The sequence below is a fragment of the Aptenodytes patagonicus genome, chromosome 14, assembly GCF_965638725.1.
Source record: "Aptenodytes patagonicus chromosome 14, bAptPat1.pri.cur, whole genome shotgun sequence".
Classification (NCBI taxonomy): domain Eukaryota; kingdom Metazoa; phylum Chordata; class Aves; order Sphenisciformes; family Spheniscidae; genus Aptenodytes; species Aptenodytes patagonicus.
In genome coordinates, this window is record NC_134962.1 from 14,593,259 (window position 1) to 14,613,738 (window position 20,480).

The 20,480-nt window shown below is 39.2% G+C and overlaps 1 protein-coding gene across 5 annotated transcripts in view; it reads right to left on the bottom strand.

Moving 5' to 3' along the window:
- The window catches only part of PTPRT (protein tyrosine phosphatase receptor type T), a 475,551-nt gene that overhangs the window by 346,803 nt on the left and 108,268 nt on the right, over positions 1-20,480 (bottom strand). For all 5 annotated transcript variants that reach the window (XM_076352439.1, XM_076352436.1, XM_076352438.1 and 2 more), the window contains exon 2: positions 3,829-3,954. In XM_076352439.1, the coding sequence (XP_076208554.1) occupies positions 3,829-3,954 (126 nt within the window). The remainder of the gene's footprint in view (positions 1-3,828; positions 3,955-20,480) is intronic.

Sequence of the window (20,480 nt, forward strand, 5' to 3'; positions counted from 1 at the left end):
TGAGACACTGAATTCAGAAAGGTTAAAAGGACTGGGTCATGTTTAGTCCCGCAAAACAAAGACTTAACTGCATGCAACTATATAAAAGAGGTTATAAGAGAGAGCAACTGATTATTCTCCCTAGTCAAAGATGGAACAAAAAAAATAAGATGAAGCCATAAAAAGGAAAATGAAGGACTGAGAACCTTTATAACTCAGAGTGGAACAAGCAGCCCAAAGGCTGTAGAATACTCATCACTGAGGGTATTCAGGCTTAAGTAAACACCCATCTGTTAAAGAATATTTTGTTATAATCGCTCCTGCTATTATGCAAGGAGGTGAAATGAGAGTCCCACCAAAGTCTGGAGATTGGATACCTACAATTAATTTCCTTCATGTTTTTGAAACATTTATTCAGAACAACAAACATCTGGTTCTTAATCCCCCAACTAACACTGTTTCCAGCCCTAAGGAATTAATCATAGAATTCATGGAAAACAGTTTATTTGCTAGCAATGGAGTAAAACAAATTGCCTATAAACTTCTACATTGCTAATAGAGCAGTTTAATTGCCTTTTTTTTTTGACATTTTAATTAAAAAAAAAAAACCCAACCAGAAAGTCATCCCTGGGCACAGACCTTTGCAGCAGCGTGTCAGCAGAGAATTAAACAGCGCTATAGACTCGGGCTCTCATTCGTGGTACTGACCTCCTTTGAAGCGCACTCTGAGATCTAACAATGAAAAGTACTATGAAAAGTGCTAGATATTATCATTAGTATTCAGGAGGACAGAATTCTGTGGCTTGGTTGAATTCAAAGGGACCTGCTGGTACTTATGAAAGCCGATACATTTTACAGAAGAAGATAGCTCCGACGGCAACGGTAATGTAGGCTGGCTAACCAGGGTGGCGGCAGGCCATGCCTTTTGCCAGCGTCTCCCAGCAGGTTGTGCTGCAGGCTTACTTAGTATCATCGAACCAACCTAATGCCTGCTCACTTTCTGTTTTTACCATTTCCACAATGTAGAATTTTAATCTATTTCCAGCTACAAAAATAAGGTAGTGTCTACACCGCCATCCTGATAAAGAAAATCTAACATTACTGCTTGCGTTCTCAGAACCCTATGCATTCTGGCACTCCTGTCGCCACTCTTGGTGCTAAGGAGCTTTCCAGGCTATGGCTGGCCACCAGATGTTAATTCCACAAAACACCTCTGTTACCACCTCTTACACCCTGCAGCTCAGTGGATTTACACCATGCTGCTTTCAGCTGCTGTGGAGAAATTAAATGGAATGGAAAGTCAATCACCAAATGTTCTAGTACTCTGGTTTTAAAGATGTCCCTGCTTGTAGGAGTGGAACGTGCTGTTCATCAGTTTATTCGCCTGGCTTTGCCACTAGATGAATTTTAGTAAACATCTTTTATTCTCACAAAACAGATTTTCAATGAGTAACCAGTACAAACATGCATTATGATTCTATCCAGCAATACAGACTCTCAATAATAGCTCTGAATGTCTCTGCTAGCTTCGGGCTGTCTAATTGACCACTATAATCTACTTCAAGGTTAGCATGATTTGGACAGCTCTTGAAAACATATTTTTGTTACTAGAGCCTTCTGTACACATTAGCTGTGGCTGATCATCTTTTTCTACCTACTGATTTTGCCTTTTGTTCTGTGTGAATAGTCTTAAGACATAATTAGTAACGTGAGGAACTGAGTCATTTCCCCTTATGGTCCTTAAAATCTCTTTAGATAATATTTCTTTATCAGCAGAGTCCAAGTTGATGGCTGCTTTACCTTCACATCTTTCTACAAGAAAGCTTTCTGCGTTTCTTATTTGATGTCTAACCTTTATTAAATTTGCAGCTGCTCTAACATCTTTATTTATTAGTGCTACTAGATACCATGGAATGATGTCCTAAGGGGGAAAACACACGCCCCTCCATATTTAGTTTTCGAAGAAATAATTCTGAAAGCCTTGTTAAAAATTGCGTTGTAGTGTTTTGGGGTTGGGTTTATGGTTTGGTTTTGTTTTGTTTTACCATGCCATTCCAGACTATTGTTTGTCTATTGATTTCTCCATGGTTCCAGCGTACTTCAGATACAATACACCTTCATATGGAGGCCAGGAAGATAGGTTTACCTTAACATTTAGAGTTGACAAAGTATGGAACTCATCTAGTCCAAGCCATGTAAGCCCTCCCATTTATTCCTTGCTTTCCAAATTGCATCAAAACTCTGTATGTTCCTATTCCTTCAGATCGCTCTGGGATCAGTTAATTCAAAGATCTGTCATTTCTCTCTAGCTAGGTCTTTACCAGGAACAATATGACACAACAGGGTAGAAGCTGAGGAACCATAGAGATAAAATTGCTATCATTAAAAAAGCAAAAACATCCAGAATGATGAAATACATTCTTACAGACAAGACCACAAAGCTGCAACTTTCACTATTAACTTCTTTGGGGATACCACAGCCACATCAAGTGGTACTAGGTGTTACACACTTGGAAAGTGTGTAACAAAAATTCCGAACCATTTCCAATAATAAAATAATAAAAACCCACAACTTAACCAACCTTTGGTGGTGAAGAAACCGCAGCTAGGCTGGTATCTTGCGTGCTTGTTTTCTACTGACAACAAGCATGCAGGGATGAAGACTGGGCTGTCTATCAGTAGCTACGGCAGGGAGCAATTGTTGTATCAGCTCTACATGGTATCTTTAACAGGCAGCTAGCAATTACAAGTCTCTTACCCCAATAATTACAGGCATAAGAACACGTCTTGAACAACATTATATTCCAGTTCTGCCATGTAGCTCATGCTTCTCGGAGTGCAACGCACTAACCAGAACAAATACTTCTTCCTTAGGACTGAAATCAAAGTCTTAACTGGCTGGTCAGGTCTGTTTGCCATTGTGTCCATTAAAGGGGCTTGCACTGATATTTTAGGTGGCAAGGAACACAGACAAACTATGATTTTTAGAAAATTTTAGTGTGCTTTCTTAAAACAATTTCTTTTTCAATGTGAACAAAGCATTCCACAGCACTTTTATTAAAGCTAGAGAACTTATTCCCATATACACCCGTATACAACATAATGGTAACTTCCAATGAGAAACAAAACTATTGGAAATTACCATCACTGTGAGCTCTTCAGAGAATATTCCAAGTATCATGTGGAAGACTATGCTATTACCGGATGTTCTCAATATATGTTAGCAAATTAGATATTCTGGTAACTCTCTTCTGTTGGAAATGTTTTTCTTGCATACGAAAATTTCACTGTCTGAAATCCCAGCCTAATCAAGCACTAGCTACTACAGCTAATTCTTTAGGAAGTTTCTTGTCTGTCTCAGAATTGGAATTTAAAGCAGTCAGTTAAGAGCTAAATGGTAACTGGAAGGTCCGATATTCCCAGATGTTACAAAACTTTACTTTTTCTGGTCTCTCAAACATGCATCTCCCCAGATAAGACAGCTCTCTGATCCTGAAACATGCAAAAATTGGCCAAACCTTACAATACTATATCGGAAACATTTCCTCTCTGTTAAATGCTGGAATAAAATAGGAATAAGGAATGTAAAACGATTCAGCAACGATATCAAATGGCAAATGTTGTAAAAAGCCATTTCATGTTTATGAATAATAATAATCTGAATATGAATATGAATATGAATAATCTGTTGTCAGATTATTTTGAACACAAAAGTCATCTTTTTATCGCTGAATAAAATCCTGCCCCATTGTTGAGAGTACCCAGACCCAGTACACTCCCATATAGGGCTAACAGCTGATTCTCTCAAAGAATAGTATCTCCCTGCTGTTGCTGAGGCTTCTTACTTACCAGTTGGGACAGCAGGATCCATTGTTGGCTTTTCCCAGGTATTGGTCTGCTCCCAGGTAAATCCATTGGTTCCCAAGGCCACACTATAACCACAATTACTGTAGTGCTCATCAAATGAACAACCACCTAAAAACAACAAAAATGAATACATTCCTGTATTAATTATTTAGATCTCTTTATGGTAGGTCATTTACTTAAATATTTTGTACCCAAAGTTTACGCAGGAAAAAAAAAAAAGGAAAAATAAAATTAATTTCCTGCATATTAGATTTCAGGCAGCAGAGGAGGTATCCAGAAAATATTTTTGTACTTTCCACACTTTGTATTCATTGGAAGCCTTTGTTTTCTTCCCTCCATGCTACTGTTTCCGAGATCAGTTCCCTTTATTTCAACCTATCGTCTTTACATTTTCAAGGACACCTGCACATGATGTGCACGTATCCCAAATACTTGCATTTGGGTCCCAGTAACTGATAGTTAATTACATAAAGCTCCAAGTCAGATATTAAAAAAAAAAAAAAAAAGGAAGAAGGAAGACAAATGGTAAACAAGCACAGCATCACTGTTCCTACAGTGAATCCTCACTTCTTTTTGCTTTTAAGCCTTGAATTACACAAGGTTGGGTTACACCTACGGAAAGTGCGACCTTCCCTTTAGCCAGCTCTTATGCATAACAACACGAAGCTCTGTGTGGCGCATGACCATGCCTCAAAGTCTTTCAAGTCAATACTTTTGAGTGCAACCAACCCTTTGGTTTCCTGACAACAAGAGAATAACAAGGAGTGGATGGCAACTAGCATTCATACCTTCCAGACTGTTGACTAAGTGATCTTTCCTACTGCAATTCCTGAAACACTTGGAAGTAGTTAACTGTCATAAATAACCTGGCAGCTGCCTGAACACTTGTGAATCAAGGGAAACCCATGAACAGTAGAATGAAATTTTGTATGCCAACGCAGATTTTCGAAACTTGTGTCACGCAGACAAATGAAGCTAGTTTATTCCCTGGTAGGATATTCCTACGCTGGTGTCCCTTACATTACCTCAGGCACATGCCTCTTCATGTCCACCCAGCCTAGTCTGCCAAACATATTTCAGTACTGGATCCATTAAATCAGGCAGCCTGGGTCCTTCAGTTTAGACCTTAATCACATCAACAGCATCTCTGTACTGCTTTGGTTCTCTCTCTTAGGGAAGCAAGGATAACTTTTCTCTGCAGACACTAGTCCTCCAAAGTCAACTGGACGCATCTAACACCTCAGAACTGCAAGGACTGAGCAACGCTCAAGGCAACACTGACTTGCTCTGCCAGCCAAACTGCCAATTGCTCTTGATACTAATCAGCTACACGCACAGAGATGTTCCTGACTCTTTACTCCTTCCCACAGGCTGCATTTCCTAAACACACACAATAAATAGCTGGTACATGAGTGATCTGTGGCTCCTTTGCAATAAGGATTACCCAACACTGGGGACATCGAGGCCCTCTTTAGTTTTCACCTATATTTTCTATTCTCTAGCTCCCAAGAAAGCCCAAACTGGTCTCAGTTCCTATGGAACTCCTCATAAATGACAAACATAAATATATACCATAACATTAATATTTATTAAATACTTATTCTGTTAAAGGACTTTATGTGCACTCCAACTGCAACTGGTTTTCTAATTGTTCTACAAAACTTCACATATTATTTCTATTTAAGTATATACCTAGCAGGATTTGTTGAGTAGAGTACCTGACACCCCAAAATACTCTGTTGCTAAAGAAAAGTTTAAAGATCAAGCTTATCCTAAAAAAATAACAATTTCAATTTGATATATTGTATATTGTCATCATAAATAGATCTGACTATAGCAGATTTTTATGACCCTTGCAAGCTTCCCTGTCTGTTTCAGTAGAGTCTCTGCAAATATTTCTGAAGTGTCATTATTTTACAATATTTTAATAATTCTTGCTTTAAATTTACTGTAGTTGTGAAGCTTTCCCAGCTGCCAAAATGAGCAGGATTACACTCAAACTCTTTCCCTATTTTTTTAAATTTAATTTAGGTGAAAAAGTTCAAATTTAAATATTAAACATGCTCATTAAAACATCTAAGGGAAAATGAAGGTGTTCTGGATTGCGTGGGAGTATGCAATGCAACTGCAAGTCACCTTTTTCACAGCGAGCGGGTATGAGAGCCAATATCAAATACTGTGCCCTCAGTCTCCAAGCGGGGCATTCTAAATTTGACAGATTCACTTTAATAGCACAACTTCAGACATACTCCATTTCCGCACCACCTCTGTTCAGCATACTGCAGCACACAATAACGGTGCTGTCTCTGAGCTATTACTTTGAAGGGATTGTAAACAAATTCTCTGATCGAGCCAGACAATTGTACCAGGCCTCATGTACACAGAGAAAATTGCACAGGTGCTGCTACAAAGTCCCACAAGCAAAACAAGCGATAGTAACAAAATACGGGGTAGCGGTCTTCATTTAACAGGGAATGTAATTGTCAGTATCTTGGTATAATCAGCTAAACAGGTTATTTTATACATGCTGAGGTACGTAAAGTTGGAGGAGGAGCTGAAAAGGGGATATGGTGAGAACTTCCAGAAATTTATTGGGAATTTCCACTGATAAGAGAGAACACCTGAGGAAGCTTTAAAGTGCCTTGTCTGAAAGTCAAAGCTAACCTTGGATAAGAAAGGAAAGGATAAACCATGGAGAGCCTTAAAAGTAGCAGCAAGACATCTACATTTTAAGGAAAGGAAAGAAAAGGTTAGTGGAGAAACCTCCAAATGCAGAGTGACAGGGCAATAAGCCGGAAGGATTAATTTACTAGAAGCAACAGAATTGGAATTTAGAGAGGTGAATTTGCAGGAAAGGAGGACAAGGAGAAAAAACTGGAGTCAATTTTAAGAGCTCACACAAGCAGGCTGGCTGCATGAATCCCTGGTGCCAAGAGCAGGGAAGTCTCCATCCGCTTCTTGCTATAGCGTGTCAAAAGACAGCAGAATTGAAAGCGAAGTGAAGACTCAGCTGGGACCCAGAGCCATATTAACTTGTGAGCTAAAAAGTCAGCAACTCCTCTGTTCGCACTACTACAGTGTACGTTGTATTACGGAACAGGAAAGAAGCTTCAGAAAGCAGAAGGAAAGAATCACAACATCCAGAATATCACCGATTTTGGGGTTACTCTAATAGTCACAGTGGCTTGTGTTCATACCAAACAAGTATATCGTAAGCGGTCTTAGTCCTATCTTTTTTGCAGAACATGGCAGACAACGTTACAGCTTCTGTTACAGGCAGCCACGTTCAGAAAAGCAGCTGTGAAATTTCCACCCAACTTCACCTCAGGAATTCAAGACCCAACATGCTCTCTCCTCCTTCACTGACCTTGGTCTCTGCAGGACGGCTTCTCACACAATTCCTCTCCCCGCTTCCTGCCGTTTTGCCCTTTCTTAAACACGTTTTCCCAGAGATGCCTCCAGCATCGCTGAGGAGCTCCACTGCCTCCCGCGCTGGGGCCTTGGAGGAGCGGCCGTGTCCGGCACGGGGCAGCCCCAGCCTCTCCTCACAGAGGCCGCCCCTCCAGTCCCCTCTGCTGCCGGCACACGGACACGGAGCACAAACACAAACACCCGCTTCTAACTGCAAACCCAGCCTCGGGGTCGAGCCGGGCTGTATTTCCCCTCCCCTCCCCTGGAAGAGGAGCCAAGCAGGCCGAGGGACACTCCGCAGCGCCATTGCCACATCGCCTCACTCGGATCCACCTCAGCGACAGCTTTGCCACCGCCCCGGACAAACCAAGTGGGCTCCATCCATCTTTCGGGTCCGCAGCCTTGCTGAGGCCAGCGTGCCAGACCGGGGAACCCCGGGAACTCGCCGCAATAAGGGGTCCTCAGGTGGGCCCTGCTGAACAGAGCACACCCTACAAGCTCTAGTCCCTGTTTAAAGAGGGTAAACTGGGATGAGGAGGAAGAGTTTGAGAAAACCGTGGCATAACAACTTTCCTGTGGGACACTGCTAACCCAGGAGATGAAAGTGCTCTTGTGTTCAAGTCAGTAAGCTCCTAAGCAAGCTAGCGAGGAAACACAGGGCAAAGGTGCATTTGATGCCCGATTGCACTTGCACAGGTGCTCCTCGTGCTCACCTAATGGGATCAAGTGATCCACTTCGCTACAAGCATCTAGCTGCAAGATCCTTAGAAATTCAGTCCCCACTAATGAATTTCAGTTTAAACTAAAAATATATTAATAAATGTTAAGTGTCCACTTAACTAGGGATAGTAACTCCAAAATGGGCCCACAGGCTAAAACTAGCAAATGTATTATTTTCACTGCTGTCAGCATAAGCTTAATATTCAGCATTTCCTAAGATACACTGCCTATGTGGACACCTAAATGTGAGCTACATCTAAATATGCTGGAACATAAAGGGGGGGGGGGGGGGAGGGGGAAGGTTAGATCCATCCTAACACAAATCATCCGTCACTGAAACATAACTGGTTGGCAGCAGAACAGGGCTATTCATTAACATAGAACAAATAATCCTCAAATTGAAAGAAAAAGATACCACTCAATAAATTTAGATACCAGGTTTGCACGTATAATTTTAGCCACAGTATCGCAAAGCTGTTTGAGGAAAATGAAAACATTTACACATTCACCAAAATGGGGTTCTACAGCCTCATAAATTGTTAACAAGAATGAGGATTTTAGGAAGCAAACTGGGATCTTGGAGTGTTTCCCCTGGTTGGCTGAAAATTAAACAGTGACAAATGGAGTTGCTAAGTGGGGCAAAAGAAAAGGAAATGGAGATGACATTGATATTGTTAGATAACGCATGTGGTGTTGACCCCTTTTCACAAAATGAAACCCAAAGAAGAAAGAAGCTTTTCCCTTCCTGAAAGGGGTCATATCGAAGCAAATAATGGCTCACATAGGAAGGATAAAATATCCCTTGTTTTACACTGCAGGCTTGTAACAATGCCACTGCTCATCTGAGTGATGCTAATTAATCTTGAGCAGACCTATCATCAGTTACTGAGACTTGCCCCCGGATTAAATGTAAACCAGCCTTGCATAAATTGAATGCCTCCTTTGAATATATAATTGAATTTGCAGAAGTGTGCGCCAGGGGGGTGTTTAAATAAGTGCACAAATATGATAAAAAGAACTTCACGCCATTATATCTAATTCAGTAAGCAAAAATAATGGCAGGGCACGTTCCAATTAGTGTTTGATTTATTTATTTTAACAAATCCAATTAGTAGAATGTTTTATAAAGTCATCCAATGTCAAACTCTCACAGACTCACCAGATAAAAAAACCCAATACTTCTAAAAAGGGATAAAGAAACATACTGATGTGAGAAACCTCATCAGTTATCCTGTGTTTCTAAATACACATGGAAAACAACACAGCATCAGACATAACTTGCTCGAGCATTTACAGCATTCCCAAGGTGGGGAGGGGTAGAGACAGCAAGAACAACAGTCTCACTTGTCCCACTCCAGGCCTTGTTTCTCCCTTATTTATTAAAAAGAAAAAAAGGGGTGGGGTGGGGTGTGGGGGGTGTGCAGAAATTAAAAAAGCACGCAATACTTCTCTGTGGAACATCCCTTTTGAAACTCTCATGAGAGCTGAGATCTAGTCCATCAATTTAGACCTTCTTAGCCTCACAAAATATGAGGTGAGTAGAGGAAGAACCAAATGCTATTATGATGAGGTAGTACTTATAAACTATAAAACTCCAGAAATTAACACACCACTGTTTCTGATCATTCATTCGCATCCCTTCCAATGACATTCTTGTTTACAAGGTCTGTAAGAGATGCATTTAGCTCATTAGGATAACTTCTATTATGGGATTTATTGTATAAAAATCTATTTATAACATTTTTCAGACTGTAGACTTCACATAGTATATCCTTGAGAAATCTTATTACATGTTCTTATGGAGGTGGGAGGGAGAGGAGAATAAATAAGTGCATGTAAAGCTTGTGCCAAGTTGCTTTGTTTAAGATGGGATAAATCAAGGGATATTGGGGTTTCCTCCCCAAGGAAGAGTAGTTAGTGCTTTGTGTGCCTTCTACTCCTTCCAGAAAGATAAAGACAGAAGACATCAGAAACATGCATACAAGCAACCCAAAATGCTAAGCTGAACAAGAAAGCACATCCAAATTCTGCAGACCAGACCTATTTCTAACGAGCACTGTCCAACAGCCTCAGCTCTCAACAGACATCATGCCAAAGAGAAGGACAAGTATGGAGGGATTGGAGGAGGGCACTTGTCACTTGAGATGTCATTAGTTTCAACCATAACACCCCAGAAGCAATGCGTTTTGTATAGCCTTAGGCATCTGCACAGCACAGGATGGGAAGTTTCAGAGTGGCCAACGGTAACTGGGTATCTCATTTGTCAGAAAATCATCCTTCTGCCATCACGTTATCAACCTGCTGTTGTAACTGGCCAATCTCAATCAGTACTTTATTATTTTACTCAATTACTTATTCTGTATTCCCAGATTTTCAAGGAAAAGGTTTCTGCAAAGAGAAAAAAATTATCTTCACTGAGCCAAAGAGCACCACATGTTCACCGTGTATTTAAACTCAGACTCTACAAGGGAGAGAAAGACACTATGAGTCCTCAAACTGCAGGAAAAGCTTTGATCAGTTTTTGTGCCTCATTAGTTAACAGAGGTTCTACACCAGAAGAAACTGAGGAATAGATTCCCCAGTATGTCATAAGGTATAAACTCCAAAGTAAAGCATTCATAACATCTTCTTCTGATGTCAATTGTTTAAGAACTGAGCTTAGACCTAGCATAAATTCAGATAAGTCGCTCAACCATGAAACAAAATCCACTGAAAACCAGGCTTCTCTACTTCTGGTGCTCACAAAAGCGCTTCTCTCAAGGTAACCAGATGTTCTGGGTTTTAGAAGTAAACATCAGTGATTTCTCTAGTGCCTCAGACACATTCCTGTATGTGATTTGGTTTCTGCTGCAAGTATCGGTCCTCATTGTCAAGGCACGATTCATCTGCCACAGGACAGTTCAGTTCTTTCTTTCCATCTTACTTTTAACATAGTAGTTTCAGATTTACATGTAAGCAGAGGAGGTTTTATATACACTCTGGAAGGTGCTAGTCCTCTGAGATATTGGTAACATTTGCCTGGCTTAGGAATGGATCATTCTTGTTAGATTTGACTACATTTCATTCCTTTTGCTTGATCTCTCTCCTGGCAATCAGATCTTTTTTTTTTTTTTTTTTTGGGGGGGGGAGGGCAGAAAGTATGTACTTGTTTTACTTGTTTTTACCTGAAGCAATGAAAATTGCTATAAAATTTATATGTATAGTGTTTTTTGTTGGGTGGTGGGTTGTTTTGTTTGTTTGTTTGTTTTTACACCCCTAAATCAAGTTAATCCTTGGAAAAACTGCAGCTTAGAAAAGCTCTTCATTTCAACTGGAAACTATAATGGCCCCAAAGTAGGCTCAAGATCGGAATTTTTTGTATCACAGTGATTTCAAGTGCTATCAGCCTATAAAGGAAGACTATCATATACTACGGGTATACATTTTTTGAAAGTTTCTTCAAAATTTATATGCCATGTCAAATTGCTATCTTTGCAGGTTCAACATTACACATCTATTTCCACACACTTTGAAGCAGCTTACGAGCACAGTTTCCGTGCGTGCGCACACACAACACACGCATGAATACAATCAATGGTTGCATGTTCATTGCACAGAAACCTTGCTATAATCAAAATATTGCTGACACTGCATAAGGGATCATGTATGGTCTTCATGATGAACGTCACCAATAACATAGCTTAATGTCACGAAAGGGTCAGATTGAGTAAGTCTAGCATTGTCTAGCGAAACACCTAAAGACAAAGTGTCCTCCCAGTAACGAGACATTTTTCTTCCAGCACTTCTCTGCAGAAATTATTGGTCCCAAATGTGAAATAGAGTCTGACAAAGTTTATCAGTTACCTTCCCAATCCCGTGGAAGCACTCTGCTGCAAAACAAGCATTGTGGCTAGGGTCCTGATATATATGGAACAAGTCTTTAAGCTGTATTTCCTGAACTTGTCACGTTAAGCTAAGTTTTCATTCCTAAATTCATTATTATAGGTTTCTCTTTGCAAAAGCTTGCCTCCAAGTCTCATAATTTGAGCCCTAGACCAGCTCATACATTCATTACTAATTCTGTATTTCATAATCCACCAAGGATCAGTGAAACCGCTTTGAAGTATTCTAGGAGTAAAACTAACACTAAATGTCATTTGTTTAAATTTATACGTCCAAATCTAGGATGACTCGTCTAACTTCACTTGCCAGAATGTATGTCCTTCATTTAATACCAAGAATATCTTTTTGCTTCTGACAGCCTAGCTGTCACTATTTCAATAGCTCAATAATCTCATTGGATTTGTTTTTTACGCTACAGAACAAAGTCAGCTAACACGCTGCACCTTTTCAAAGAACCCTAAACTTTGCAAGTTCAGTTTAGTTTCAGCCTACTGAAACACACAGATTTATTTATGCGAAGAGTTTTCAGACTTGCCTATCCCAATGTAATGAAGCTTGTAAAATTAACAAAGGTTTTCAAAACCATAGAAGATTCTTAAACAGACATTCCCCATCATCTTTTCTTATGATTCTAGCTAATAATCTTTTTAATTCATTAGTTGAGTGGCTTTCCACCCTTGAAGCAGGCTCCTGCTTTATTCATAGTATGATGAAATGAAGATTCCTTTTTAAAAATGCAAATTTGCAGCACTTACTTGCTTTTATTCTTGTAGTCTAAATATAAGCCTTACTTTGCTTCAATTTGTTTCTTAAGTTACAGGACCAATTTTTTTCCTAAAATAATGCCGTTTCGTATTCCAAAAATCCATCTTAAATGATCAGCCATGTTTGTTAAAGATGTGCTTAGCTATATTTGTCAGTAAAAACCATTTGTGGGTATTCATTGTTTCTGCAAAAAAGGTAACATTGCTTTTGTTTCCTTCCAGCATCTGAAAATTCCTGGGTCTAATTATTCAGTGTACCTTAACAGGATTATCTAACATTGTATTTATGGTGCATTTTCACCAAATTTACATCAATAATTGCACTAGAGTGTTGATCAGTCAGAACTCTCTATTGACTGACTTTGTTTCAGCATTTTGTAATGTCACATGGAATACCTATTCAAGCTGCGTAGTCATTTAAATTATGTACTTTTGTACTTATGTTTTAAATTTAAATTATGTACTTTTGTACTTAACGTTTTACCATCCACCAAGGCAGCAAAAACCTGTCTGGAGATAACTTTCTCATTTATTTTATATTCCATTAGTAAGCCTATCTTTCTCAATAAGCTTTTATAAAAACTTCCAATTAATGTGTTCGAACTTTAAGCAAGAAGCAGTCGTTGACTGACTCATATTATCCTTGGTGATGAATAAAATATTGTCTTAAAAGATACAGTTTCAGGAATTCCAATACCATTTACAAGTCTTCTAATCTTTCTCCTTTCCCTGTCCTACTGTTCCTTTAGTGCTGCTGGGGCTCCTGTTTTGGAGTAAGATCTCCTTGTAGCCGAGATGTTTTCTTTGAAGTTCACGGTCAGAAAACATGATGATAGTAGCTTAAATGAGGGTAGGAAGTCTGGTTTATTGCCACACCAGTGAACACGGCATAAAATTAAACACGATCTGGTTGCAATCAAACGTATCTAGAACAGACTTTTATCATTTTTAGAGAAGAAATTAAGTGCTTATTGGGCTGGCATTTTCATAATCATTCAATTAGCTCAACAGTCTTCCCAAATGAAGCCAAAGGAAGTAATTAAATCAATGCTGAACTTCAGAAAGTCCCCTGTTCTGTTAGGAAGTTCCCACCATACAGCCTGCAAAAGCCTCTGTAGAGCTGTTTGCACTTGGCATTCTCTGAAGCTTCACATTAGCAAAGCCATCCCCCCACTAACACCTAGCATGGTCTAGCGACTACATCTTACTTTTGCACTCACAGAAAACTACCCACAGAAGGACAAAAAGGTGTGTGTGTATACACACACATCCCATCTGTATTCTAAGTGGTTCCAAAAAGAAATACCAGTAGTTTAAATGTTTTCTTGTAGAAGACTCTAATATGGAGGGTTGATTCTTGGTGAACTATACTGATATTTTGTTTAAATTGCTTCTGAAGAACACATTCAATTAAAGCTCCAGCATTGTGCAGGTCTCCAAACAGTCCTCCATGATATTTGAGCTAGCATACTTAATGTGTACTAGCTCAACCGTATACTGGTTGAGTATCAGAAATTTATCTAAGATAGATAGATATCGTCTGTTACTGAGTATCAACAAATAAAATCTAATTGGCTAATACAATGGTAATAACTTGCAATGAGTGTTGCAATGGGTATATCTTGTTAAATTTAATAATGTGGTTATTGGAAGCTACTCTCTGGGAGTGGCTGTATAAGTAACTTTCACTGAGACCTAAATTCTTATAGCTACAAGTTTGTACATTTCTCAGATTGAGGTTCTCCCTTACAAAATATCCATTTACTTGTCGCTGACAGTTACTGTTTCAATTACACATAAAGTGCAATGTCAAGGATCTTTGAAGATAAGTATTTTACATTGTTTTCAGTTAAACCATGATCTTCATTCAATGTGTCAGGAGCAAGTCAACCCCAGAAATGACAGTGGTTAGGCAGCTGCTCTGCTTTCAGGTGCCCTGGAGTCAGACTGGGGGTAAGGGGACACATGCCAGACTATGCAAAAGACCTTGCAAAGTTTGATCAGTTGACTGACAGTTGAGGCACTAACAATCAGCTAGAGATTCAAATTTTAATAATGTTACCTGATTTTTAATTTTTTTTTCCTAGTTCATTTATTCTATCTCTGCGTTTTTCATACACATTTTCTCCCTTGATGTTCCTGGGTGTACCGTTTGCTTTGCAATATCCAGGATGCTTTTCAGAATCACAGTAAAGCGGGGCAAACGCAGAGCACTGGAAGCCCTGCTGTCCTCTGCAGCACATTGTAAACACGGGAATGATGGGAAGATTTGCTTGCTTTTAGCCTCCAGACTCCTCTGTGTAAATTCTTTTGCCCAAAGAGCAAAACATATAGTAAATACGTGCCAGGAATAAATAGATCTCTGCCTAATAGCACATGTGAGTTCTTGAAATATAGAGCTCCTTTTCTGTTTAACCAAATTTCCTACTATGGTATGTAAGCGTCTGTGCAAAAGTGCCTCTCTAATTACAGCTATGAATCTTCCACTTAAAATATCTGACCCAGAACATGCATTTAGCAGAGCTGCAGATGCAGTGTTCTAAACTCTGTATTAAAGAGGGACAGCAGGGGAAAGGAGGGAAAATTCAGGGCAACATTAACACAGATGCAGTTATCTCTAAAGACAGCTCAGATTTTGTTAAAAAGGAGGCCATCACAGCACATCTCGCTACTCAGTGTGTTATTCTGACACATCCTTAGCCACCTGCAGCCAGGGACAAATCACAGGTAATCTCAAAAAATTACCATCGGCCACATTTCGCTGAGGCAGTCCCACTTAGTCACTACAAGGCAGCTTGCCTCCATCCTCTGATGTGGGGAAATTATTTGCTAATAACAGGTTGTGAACAGTTCAGTATCTGCTGAGGTTCTTTGATTTTAGAGGAATTCCAAACTGTAAAATGGACTAATTTTCAACATTTTATGTTCACTATACAGTTCATTTCGAAACAGTTTCAGGCTGTACTATCCTTGTTACACAAAACGTGCTTGGTAAACATACAGGAAAAGATTCCTATTCCAACATCCAAGGCCTTTTTTCCTGTCTCTGGGATAGATCATCTCCAGTTTGAGGCTGAAACTTAGAATAATACATTTCCAACAGAAAATATTTTTAAAGAAAGATTTTCTGAATTCCCCAGTTCTTATTCCTTTAAAATAGCATCAAGCCTGAACTCTGCCAGGAAGCATTAAATGCTTAAAGCATTTCTTTCTAAGACTTGAAAGGCACAAGGTGAAGGAATCTAAATGCAATCACTTTTCAGGATACTGAATGACCAGATTCTAATAAGAAACCCTCTTCTGTCATATAGACCATGGTTTCAGTCATCATTTAATCCTTGGTTCATTGAGACACGTGAACTAGGTACTCTGAGCTTTTTATGCCCAAGCACACACCTGCACTTCATGTTGCAGTCCAAATGGACGTGCAGCTGAGATGGCCCAGTGAAGGACAGATTCTAAAAATCTAAATTTGAAACATGCTTTGAAATAGTTTAACTGACAGTACATCAAAATTTTCTTTTAGTAACCCAGGAGGATTGCGTTAACACCTTCTACGTAAGTGTAAAACAAGGCACTTTGGAAGTACTGTAGACAAACGTTCTATTGCTGTTCCTACACTGCAATAGTCTAGGCTCATAAGTGCAATTCAAATGCACAAAAAGCTCATTTACTGGACATTTACTTCTGGAAATAAAGTTCTTACCAGCAATTTAAGAAGATAATTATCTTTGCTTAAAAGATTTTCCTTTACACTAGAAACTGAATGACACTGTCTCCATAAATTAGACAAATATCTTCTGCATGATATTGCGTTATCCACATCCTCGTCAAGACCTATAAAATACCTTTCCACTTGATTTTGGTAGATGGAAGGGGATTTGTGAGTATAGCTGCATACAGTATTTAACAGCACAGCAAACTTCATTAAAATGTAATGCATTCCCAGAGCCCCCAGGTGAAAGTGCTCAGAAGCAAAGATTTTTTAAAGAGTGTCCTCCTAAAGATTTCAGCTATGCAGTTCAACTGAGTGTAAAGTTTCTAATAAATTCATTGTTCATTTTTATACAGGTCATTGTAATTTTAAGATATCTGTGCAAGAATCTGATTCATTAAATAGATGATGCTTCAAAAGATTATGATTATGATATTAAGTAATTCAGAAATCAGATTCAGTTTCTGATCAACTGAATTGGTATTAAATATACTTACCCAATTAGAACCATACTGCAATTATATTGATACTTCACTTAATTACACAGTACGCACTGCAGCCAAAAATGTAAGAGATGGAGTGAAAGCAATGTTTTCTTGGTGTTTGCCCTATCACCCTTCTCTTAAGATGAGGCAATCTAAAATCTTTAACCCTTCAGCTGCAAGCCTTAGCACACTGCACTAAAAACAGTAATAAAATAAGCTAATCTGGCATCTCCATTTGTTATCTACACACTTTGTAGCCTATTAGAGCAATTATGGCATCAGACCATCTTTTTTACCCCAGAGTCCTCTTGCAATCACCTGGCCAGCACAGATCTGGGACTGGCAAAGGAAAAGACAACAGAGCATTTCACACAGCCAGAAGAATGGCTGAAGCATGTCAGACATCTGCTAGACATTACTTAGAAAAGACGCAAGAGCAGGACAAGACACATTGCATCCCCCCCAAAACACCGTCCCGGCCTCAAACAAGCCTCACTGATACAGATTGCTCTTTTTCAACAAATCTGCCCAACCATTTTCAGAATCTACATGCACTTCTGGAATCCGTAAACTCCTGTGATGACTTCTACACCTGAGCCATACTCTGACAGCTTCTGGCTATTACCTTCATGGGGATAACTAGAAACAGAGGGGGCGGGGGTATTTTTGCCCTGATGCAAGGCCAAACGCACTACACACTGTGGTTGCAGAGACAGCATTTGCCAGATGTGCTGAACTGACACTCCAGGGATGAGAAAGGGACTGCAGTACGTTGTTTTCCCATGGAAGTGACTGTGCCTGTCAGGCTGTACCCAGGAAGCGTTAACTGCTTTAAATCACATTCTGCACTTTGGGACAAGACAGACTCCTCACTAGGCTATCAACCTACGGTACTTTTTTTCTTCTAAGGCACTGTCTCACAGGGGAGAAAAAACTGTGATACTTGACTGTATTGCAGCATTTTTAGCAGTTTAAGACTATTTTAAGATTAGATAATGAATAGAAACTTGACGGTGAGGTCCCAGCTGGAATAAAGATGTTATTTAACTACATCTGAAAACACTCATCTGTGGCAAAAACTAATAGAGTTTCCCAGAACAGAGACTACAATTAATATGGACTTAAAAAAAGCAACATTTTACCAGCAGTTATAATTTTATTAGGATAAAGACTAAAAAGAATCAAAGTGAGTGGACTTGGTTTAAAATATAAAGATTATACCAGAATTGCATAGGTCAGGTTTTGTTGTAATGAAATCTTTCCCCTTTCCTTTCCAGCCTTTCCTCAGAGAAAGAGAGATTATACAACCATAAATCATCTGCATTCAGCTGCAGGACAGGTGTGAACATTGACTTACTGAACACATTTGACCTGACTTTTAGTTACTCTACTAACTGTTAAAACAGTTACACTTCAGTGATCCCACTCCTCACAAAATCAGCGAAGCCCAGTGCAGTCTTCACGGTGAGATTTCTCATGTATGTAGAGCTAATTGCCACAGCACTTCTTTAATGGAGTGAGTATTACCACGAACATGGGATTTTATTACACTCAACTCTGAAAACAAGAAAATGAAAATATGAGCTATTAAAAAGTGACCTTCTCTTTCCTTAGAGTTGACAGCAGCTACTGGGAACACTGTACTCATGATGACAGCATGAGCTGTATGCCTGAAGTAAAAATTACAGCATTTATTAGCAGATAATCAGCTAAATTATCTGATTTTTTTTTTTTAACCGACATTGAATGATGAAGAAAATAGCTAGGTGTACTTGAGAGAGCTATGACCAATGACACAACATCCCTTGCCAATGTCATCAGGGATCATCTTATCATAGCTTTCTTGGGATGGCTGGAAGACACCATGGCGAGGACAGAATAGTGTAAAAGTGAAACACTGTTTATTGCTGTTTAGGAAAAGAAAATACTTCAACTCTGAAGGAGTTTGTGCAAACCACAGTTTCACTTTAGCAGAAGTTTGACTGTCCTAGAGTGAGGTTCCCACACCAGGGAAAAATCTCATCTAAAACACACAGTTGCGAGGATGGTCCTCGCAAACCTGCAACAGACTGTTCTCTGCTGAGCGCGAGAGCTGGGGATGCAAGAACAGAGCTTACATATACCTACGCAATGAGAGAAAGTAAAGCACCGAGTTGCCTCAGCCAGTGGAAAGTGCCAAGACAGGTAAACCATCGTCTCTTGTTCCTGGGTGCCTCTCTGTTATTTGTTCTTCTGAAACTAGAAGTCCTATGCTGACATTTCTGGATCTCCACAGCCAGTGAAGGGCTGGCCAGTTCATTCTTTTCTAACCTGGAGTGGTTGGAGCATTCTGTGCTCTCCTTTCCTTATCCCTATGTATTTTCACAAGGAGCACCTCCTAACCTCTGTTTTGCTGCATTAAGCAAGCCACACACTCGCAGCCTCCTCATAGGAAAAGTTCTCAATTTTGCCAATAATCCTCATAGCCCTCCTTTGCATCTGTGATGTGCGGAATTAATCTTTCTTCTGAAGGAGTAACTGTGTTGTACAGAATTCTCCAGATGAAATCATTTTACAGAATACTCCAGATGAAATAGGTTTTGATCTATATAATAGCATTCTTATTTCTACAGAAACACAGTCTCTTTTTAGGAGCAAATCTCAGAGACTCATCTCAATCTCCTAGTATTAATGCTCCAACAGCTTCTTGTCACTTCCAGCTGATTTCTAATCTTAAAGCAGAAAACTAATTAGTCCTGAGATGCATGACCTTGCACTCTGTGATGCTAAATTACATCCCATTTTTTTATTTCATCGCATTTTAAAGTCCTAATTCCTCCAGTCTGATAATTCTATCCTCCTCCAGCTGTGTGTGACTGACTACCTATTTTAGCACATTCCTTGTTTTTATGTTCGGAGCATCAGTGAAAAAAACTTAGATCTCAAGAATTATCCTTTAACTTTAGTTAACCTGCCTCCAAGTCTGATACAGTAGAAAGGGTTTTTTTTTAAAAAAAAAAAAAGCTAATAATGCCCAGGTTAGTCCTAGACTCACCCATTTAACACATTTCTTCTACAGCAATGTTATAAAACCTGAGTTAGATCTACTACACTACCTTTGCCGAAGCAGTCCATCCCTAGCACTGCATCTCAAACCCACAAATAATTTTTCAGTAACATCCAGTCAAACAGTATATCCATGTACTGATTCCTTTGTAAAGTTTATCTTTTAGGATCTATGTGAGTGCATTTCCAAAAACTTAGACTTTAAATTAAACCTCTCTAGCTTTAGCAATCAACATTGCAAGATTCAGTAGTGAATGAAAAAAACTGTACCTGATTGGACCAATCTTCCATCCATCAAGTTCCATACTTTATAATATTAGAAGTATTGACTGTGTGATTTAATATTTTAGATAAAGTCAGTGGACTGGCATGCTGATACTGATTGAATTGGGTAATTATTAAATAGAATCTGACTTCCAGTACTGCCAAATTGATACAGTATTTAACAAATAGGAAAGTGACAATGAGAAACATAAGAACAAGTATACTTGCTCTAAAACCCTTCATTTAACAAGCTTCCATTTGACTTTCTCAAATTTGAAGTTACTGTTTTGACATGAAGCATCAATAATCTAGAATTAGTAACTGATAAGGACCTTTACTAGTTACTAC